The sequence below is a fragment of the Semicossyphus pulcher genome, unplaced genomic scaffold (genome assembly GCF_022749685.1).
Source record: "Semicossyphus pulcher isolate SPU_LCO1_2020_fin unplaced genomic scaffold, fSemPul1.0.p SCAF_6, whole genome shotgun sequence".
NCBI lineage: Eukaryota > Metazoa > Chordata > Actinopteri > Labriformes > Labridae > Semicossyphus > Semicossyphus pulcher.
Genome location: NW_027211737.1, coordinates 14519202 through 14527028, shown reverse-complemented (window position 1 = coordinate 14527028; position 7827 = coordinate 14519202). Strand labels below are relative to the sequence as shown.

Here is a 7827-nt window from a genome sequence, read left to right as displayed (position 1 = left end):
TGATTTGTCAGATTCCTGTATGTTGACACTGTTTGCAAACCTTGAAAACAGCTGGACAATATCACAGCATTTAGCCGAAGCTTCCCACCCTGAACATGATGTCAGAGGTAATTGGCCGCCGTGTGACTATGGTGCAATCTACGAGAGATATGGTTTTTAATAAGGTTCTATATTGAAGACGTTTTCAGTGATGGTTTCTATACAAAAATAACTTTGTGTAGTAACTAATATTCCATGCCTCCTCAACCCAAATCCATACAAATCTGTTTTTGTCCATTTTTCATTCCAGGCACTCTTCTGCAGAGATCAGACGACACTTCAGCGGGAACTATGGCTTTCAACACAGTCGAACCAACTCCAACGCTTCGGCCTCAGTGTGCCTCACTGTGGTACGTTCCTTTCTATAAAAAGAAACCTTAGCTTATGGAATTAAGCGTTTGTCACTTTATCCAGGACACGTTTGACTGAGTCACAGCAACCTTGAAAAACATGCTTAAAGTTATTTGCATTAGAGCTAATGTGCCAAATGCTGCAGGCAGAAAGGAATGTGGCAATTTAAAAAAAACCCTGTATTTATTCTGTTGCAGCAATATTGCAAAACAGCATCACTAAACAGCAAGAAAAATATCCAATAGGTTAAAAAAATAAAGGCAAAATAAAGACAAGGGGGCCCTAGAAGAGGATGAAAACTAAGAAGATAAGCAGACTAAAAATAAATGATGTTTATATCTACATTGCTTCATGTAATGCTCGTGATGCGGTTGAGGAGAAATTCGAACAGTGACCAGAAGGTCAGTCGAGTGGCTCCCTCTAATGCTGCACTCACGCTGCTTTAGTGTTTATGCTTACACCACCAAAGGGCTTTAAGCACATTTTCTTCACATCCTCTTTACTGTCATTAGCGCTGAGAATGTCTGACACTGTGCAAAGTTTATCTTCGACGATTATAATTTGAATCATTTAAATTCTGCTACACCATAAGTTCCTGCTTCTGCAAAAAAAAAGCTGTCTGCATTTCTGCTAAAGAGCTGAGTTTTTTTTTAGGAAGAGCCTTTCTTCCTCCTACAATAGATGAGATGAGAACTTAGTCATGGCTTTACATGCTTTGTTAAAGACGGGCTGACACTGGCTGTTCTATGATTTAACAGGGTTTTGAAAAGCTAGCATCCCTTACTTTCTGCGGAGGATTGTATGCCATTATGACAAGTTGTTTTCTTGCCTCTGCAGTTGAAGCCCAGCAGACAGTTAGAGGGCTTCCTGCTCTCTCAAGCAAGCAGGCAGAATGATGCACTGTAATCCTTTGCGGGGATTTGTTCCCACTCGTCTCTCTGTGGTACCCTCTGAACCTCTGTCTCTGCCTCCCAGATTTATGCATCTCTCTTTCAGTCTTCCTGCTTTTTTCTATTTCTGTCTTGCCTTTACATTTCTCTCTCTCTCTGTCTCTGTCGCCCTACATCTCTCTCAGTTAAAGTTTTCTAAAGCTCTTAGGCGCTAAGTCTCCTGACATATCTGTGTGCATGACTGACTGAGCCGAAGCCCTTTGATACTTTCCCAGTGATGATCCTTGAGCTCGTCAGCTGACAGGGTTTGAGGAGGAGTACTCGGGCCTTCCATCCCACCACAGCTTGTGTAGCATGCAACACGGTTAAGCTCTAACCTGCTTGGGAAATGGGTCAGTGCCTTGGCGACTGACAGGCTCTGGATGGGGCCTGCTTACCTTGCAGCTTACACGGGCAAATCTTTAATATGGCCGGATTTGGGATGAGGGAGAGGGGTTTTAATACTATAATCTCCCGGATGATAGTTTCCCATTATTCAGCAGTGGCAACTAGCTCGGGGATGATGGAGGGATGTTTGTTTAGAGGAGGAAGGGATGTTTGTTGCTGCAGTTGTGGCATGGATCACTTTGTTGATTATCATGATTCTGCCTCACTCACTCCCCCGCCGTCCTCAATATGAGGAATGTTGACTGATCTGTTGTAGGTTTAATACACTAATTGAGAGATTTAGAAGGGAAGCCGCATGTGGTTTTGTTCATGCGTGCAGCGCCTGTGTGTGTATAAGCAACATACACGTGTGTGTCTGTAGTTTCTGTTCCTGTCTGTTGAAACACCAGTTGATGGAGGGACGCCCTGCTGATGTCACTTCCCCTTTGTCTTGTGGTTTCTCTACTTCCACTCTAAACTGCACAGCTCTTTGTCTGAACACTCTAAACTTCTGTCAAAACACTTTGCCGGTACAAACAGTCAGACTCAACTTAAATATTCATTTTGACTGACTGTTACCGCTGCTCTCACAAAATGCTGATGGTTTCTTTCCAGATATCTTCGAGGAATATGATGATCAATTTAAAGAGGATGTGTGCTCTGCGTTGTTGCTCAGTTTTAACAAATAGCATTCAGCGTCAGTAGGGGCACTCTGTTGGTTCCCATATCCGGAGTGCGCCATTTTGTACGCTTCCTTTTTATGGTGCAGTTTTCAGTCGGGTAAGTCTCAAATATCCATATGAGCACAGCGGTCTTCTTTCAGACTTTAATAGGAGATATTTGTTAAATTTGATTTTCTTAATGTCTTGTTTTTCAGGTCAAATGTGGCTGTTTTGCTAGACACAGTTTGTCATGAGTCAGGATGTTCGTCACCGCTCATATTTTCCAATGCACATTGAAAACAAAGATCCTTTGTAGAAACACACTGCCTTTTCATTGGACAAATTGTGCATAAATATGGCTCCAAAAATGATTGATATTGGGCTGTTATTGGCTTAAACAATGTGTAGTCTTTCCTGAAAAAAAGAGCATATTTTATTTGTTTAAAAATTGTTGCATATTTCTGCATAAAAATCTATCACTTGTAGATTGCAATGCTTCAGGTAGAAAAGAGTGCACATAAATAGTTGCAAAGATATCCCCATGATAATAACAATGAGTACTCTGATAGAAAGTCTGGCTGTTGATTTGGCACAGAGAGGGAGTTTCTCTCCGTGTCCTCTCATGACTCCACAGAGCAGCAGACGGTGATCAGAGGCATGCATAGATTTGCATTCATTTGTTTTTTGTTAGCCTCCATACTAAACAAGAAAAAAGAGGCCATGCTTCCATGAATGTTTGAACTTTGAGGCAGAGAGCCAGAGAAATACACGCACACTGCAAGTAAAGAGAGTCTGGTGATGTACAGAAAGGACAAATAATGACACAGCTATACTGTCTATGTAGTTTGATCTTCTTGTGTTGCACGCTAACCATTATTACTTACCTATACTTACTTTTTGCTCTTTAGCGCTCAGCAGAGAATACTATCCCTTAGGGTGGCTTGATGTGCAAAAACATGTCTGAAGGCAAAAGGAATTTGCTATGCTTTTAAGTACAGGAGTGACTCACCTTGCTGCTGCAGTAATCTCCACTTCTCTGTGGGTTTATATTATCTGTACTGTGGATGCTTGTTGCTTGGTTAAGCTTGTCTTTTTCTCTTTTTCTCCTGTGCACACTCGTTTTCTCACATTCAGTCTGACACACACTATCTGTTTGTAATGCTAATGCTTCCTGTGTGGGACACTGTGCATGATAAGTAGCTTAAATGTTGTTTTTTGGAAAAGGCTAAGGCACATTATCTCTCTTAACACTATGCATTTTATTTGTATTATTATTTATTATGGTGGCATATAATTGTGTTTCCAAGCTTTTGCCTCCATCAGCCACAGCCCCGCAGACTGTAATCAGTTTGGAGGTCTGCCCAGATTGCAACCACTCTTCATAGAAACACCTGCTCCATGCAGGTTCCCCTTTTTCAACCATGGCCGGCCGGGCACCACAAAGGGACGCGTGTTATCTCACCAGTTCTGTTTTCACCCCCTGTGGGCTCTTTCTAATGATGAAAAGCATGTCGATTCACCCCCTGTAGGTGCTGTAGGGAATTTGTTTCATTGTGTGCACTCATGATTTCAACAATATGCGCTGATTCAAAGACCCACATGAGAATTTCAGCCCATTTGCACTGTACATAAAAGTGATTACAGCTTTGCCTTTGATCTGCAGAAGCTCTGGAGTGCAGGCTGGCAGAGTTTCTGTCTAAAAATAGAAACACAGGAAAAAAAAAAAAAGCTGGCTGTCTGATACAGGGCAGTTTGCTCCAGTTTCTATTTGTGTTTGTGCTCCAATCTCTTGTTCCCCGTCAGGTATGAGCTATTACAAAATAGTCATGACTCAACATGTTTTGCTCCCACCTCCTTTTTTTCTTCCTCAGTACTTTTCTGCTCTACAAACTCATGCATCATCCTATAGCTTTGCACACATGAGTAATCTATGTAGTAGTTTGCGTTTAATGCCTTCCATATTTCCTTTGATTTTCTCACCTTAACCCTAAACTTCTAAATACTTCATATTACCCCTTAACAGCTCTTCTGATCATCTACGCCACTCTGATAAGATCCTTAAACTGCATTTAACTTGTAATATTTGATGCTATGTGCTAATTTCTCCCATCCTCCGTCACTTCTTCATTCCACAGCCTCCGGCGTATGACGCGGTGGAGCCTTTGGACCTGGAAGAATTCCTGATGTCACAGTTAACAAGCGGAGAATCAGCCCTGATGCAGGAACTTGGAGACTTCCCGGATGATGACCTGAAGGTGGAGCAGGTGGAGAAGGAGTGCCGCACTGTTCGACACTCTGTCCCTGAAGATGGGTAGGTGATAGGATGTCTGCCTTAAAGGAAATAGGCAAGCTGTTAAACCTGTTTTGTAAAAAATAGTTAAACAATAATGTAAAGTAGGGAGAATAAGAGAATAGAGGAGGGGTTTCACCCCAATGTTTTGGCTTATTTCTCTTGCCTTCAGTAAATCATATCAATTAAATATCATTTGCATGTCAAGATGGTTCCCACTTTTGGGATTTATTGATCTTCTGTATAATCTCTTTATTCATGTAAAAGTATTCTGTCATTTCATGTTATCTCAGCTTATTCAGACAATTCCTGCGTCATTCACCTTGGCCATGAAGTACAAATTAAGATAGAAGAGGAATGTAAAGCCTTCAGTTGTCTGTAAATGTTTACATGTGTGTCAGCATGAGAATGTGTGTACATATCTTCTTATCTTCCTCGTCCCTGTCCTTGTAGACTGGAGTTGGATTCACATGTGAGTGACTGCGTCAAGAGTTACACCCAGCCGTGGGTCGTTGTCACGAGAAGGTAAATTGTCTCCTTCAGAAACACAACAGTACTCTCAGATTGCTATAGCTGATCTACATGCTGTTGGTATTGCATAGAAACCTCAAAAGATACATTAAAGGTATAATAAGTAGGATTTTTCCTTGCATTTTGTCAACAACACATTCAAACTGGGCCCCTCCTCCTCGGCTCTTCGTCACCAGAAGCTCACGCTCACTCCCTCGTGAGAGAACACGCCCACCCCGCCAAGCTAACACTGACAGCATCATGGTTACCTTTGCGCTAGCATGCTAATTGTCCTACCCGATATGGGCCCCTACCTGTTCAACAGAAAGAAGGCCAACTTTCGCCATGTTCGCCAGTCTGAATGGGGCCCAGTTGCTAATTTGAACTCCCACACTCACCTATACACTGTGATTGGCTCAGGGAACCACAACAGCACCCCTCCTGAAAACGTCCCATGCAAAGCAAAGCAACAGAATAGATGCAGAGGGAAGGGTCTCACAAGGGTCTGCACACACACTCACCAACACACATGTATAGAGGCCCATAAGTGATGATTTATATTATATTATATTTGTAAAAGTCTATATTTTAGTTTTCTAGGAAACATGATTAAACTGGATCTAATATTGGAAAAATGGAAAACTAGATGTCTAAGTGTAAAAATAATACCGAATGGGATGCTTTCTGATGTACATTGTTTATCCACTTGTTGATAATATTCCCATGTATTTGTCATGTAAATAAAACTGAGTTCTATTAACCAAAGTTACAGAAATAATACAGTAACTAGTATTATAGTCACACTCTGAAACAAATGTGGCAACTGTCTGAGGAGTTGTACATGTCTGTGAAACAGGAAACGAGAAGCCTGATAAACATTAAACGCTGGGATCTCCTGTCTGATACATTGTAGTGCTCACTCTATCTCCCTCTCTAACACACACCCATACCATAAAAACACACACAGTGATAAAGTTGCATAATGCGTCTGAAGTCGTTGTTATCTAGATTGATTACAAGTGCGGAGGTGTATCAGTTGTAACCATGCATGTTGTTTTTGGTGTGTGTGTCTCTCTGTGTGTAATGTGAAGGTGCCAGGGGGATGGCTGGAGTGCGTATTCGGAGCGAGCCGGCCTACACAAACTCCTCCGGAAACAGACATTTGAGTCCGACGTCCAGCCAGAGGACACAGAGAAGCCAGTAAGAAGCACAGATAACAGTATATTTATTAATTTCTCATTCGTTAGCTTTAGAGCTGCTGTTAGGCGGATTTTTGGAAAAAACTTTGTCCTTGAATTCTGATATGTTGCATTTAGTTAAAGTGTCTTTTGATGGAGCAGTGTGGTAGTCCATACCAATGAAATGGGAGACTGTGCTTTGATAGTGAACACAACAGCATTTTGTTATTCCTTCCAATCCCTCTGTCAAGCTTACGCAGCCTGGCTTTTGCAGAACTAAACCTGCACATTACACACTCTAACTCGCTTCACCTCTAAAGTGTTTAGCCAGACAGCCAAAGAGATGCTGTGGTTGTAAACACAATATTCTATTTGTTTTTCTAAATCAAAGGCTTACTTTTGCATGCCTCAGTCCTTTAAATTCACTACGGATCCCTGCCTCAGTACTCAGCTAACATTAATTCAAGCCAAGTTCCCATCCTCTCTCACTTCCACCTCTTTTGTCTCACAGTGGCCCAATCCCCAGCTCCCAGCTTCGGGCAGTCCCGGCCAATCAAGTCCCAGTACTCCTCTGCTCACCCAGCACCCAGTCAGTCTCACCAGCCCCCTCCTGTCACCCCATCCTTGCCAACTCTGGTTAATCAACTAAACCAAAAGGCCCTTATTACCGCTGCAGGTTTCCCATGATCTCCATGCCAAAAAGAGAGTGACAGAAAGTAAAAGAACAGAACTATTGTCCTTCAGTGCGTAATGGGCCTCTTCTATCGTCCAATCTGGTTTAGTAACAGCCCTGGGATTGTGCTGTGATTGTCCCTCGGAGCCTCAGCTGGGTGAAGCTTCACCCGGGTGGAAGCTCGGTCAGTCCTAGCCTGTGGTTGGAGAGCTGGGATGTGAGATTGATGGATGATAAGAATGAAAGAGACAAGAGGAGAGGGGTGGAAACAGTGAGGGGTAGCCTGCAAGCAGTGAGGTTGTGCCCTGCCCCGTAGCTGAGACTGAGTAATTCCATATGGTGCCAGTGCCAGCCAAAGATGGGCAGAGGATACTGCAGTCAGCTGATTCTGATACAGTTAAAGGAAATTCAGCACTGAGCAGGAATAATGTCCTTCTTTGCTCCTGATATTTTATAACACTAGAGATGATGTTTTTGACTTGACTTTGAAGTTATTTATTTTTTGATATTTAATATTTCTGTTTGGAAAACTTGACCTGTTTGACATTGAAGACAACACCCCCCATGATCCCACGCTCCTTCATGACATCATCAAAATATGTCTTTCATTGTTGACCCCATACTGCAGAAATTACATACTGTGCCTTTAAGCCACAGGTGCCAGACAACATCACTTGTTTCCTTTGCTTCCCCTCCAGGAGCCCAAAATGAGGGATAATTTTAAAGCCAAGATGTGTTTATTTTAAAGGTATAATAAGTAGGATTTTTCCTTGCATTTTGTCAACAACGCATTCAAACTGGGCCCCTC

The 7827-nt window shown here is 42.3% G+C and overlaps 1 protein-coding gene across 2 annotated transcripts in view; it reads left to right on the top strand.

The window, feature by feature from the left end:
• The first annotated feature begins 310 nt into the window (after nucleotides 1–310).
• dock8 (dedicator of cytokinesis 8) overlaps nucleotides 311–7827 on the top strand; it is a 47422-nt gene continuing 39905 nt past the window's right edge. Inside the window, exons 1-4 of one of the 2 annotated variants that reach the window (XM_069682359.1) lie at nucleotides 311–389; nucleotides 4504–4679; nucleotides 5112–5183; nucleotides 6260–6368. In XM_069682359.1, the coding sequence (XP_069538460.1) occupies nucleotides 4552–4679; nucleotides 5112–5183; nucleotides 6260–6368 (309 nt within the window). In that variant the 5' untranslated portion in view covers nucleotides 311–389; nucleotides 4504–4551. Of the gene's footprint in view, nucleotides 390–2399; nucleotides 2487–4503; nucleotides 4680–5111; nucleotides 5184–6259; nucleotides 6369–7827 lie in introns of those variants that run through there. The other variant, XM_069682358.1, reaches the window with a different exon arrangement.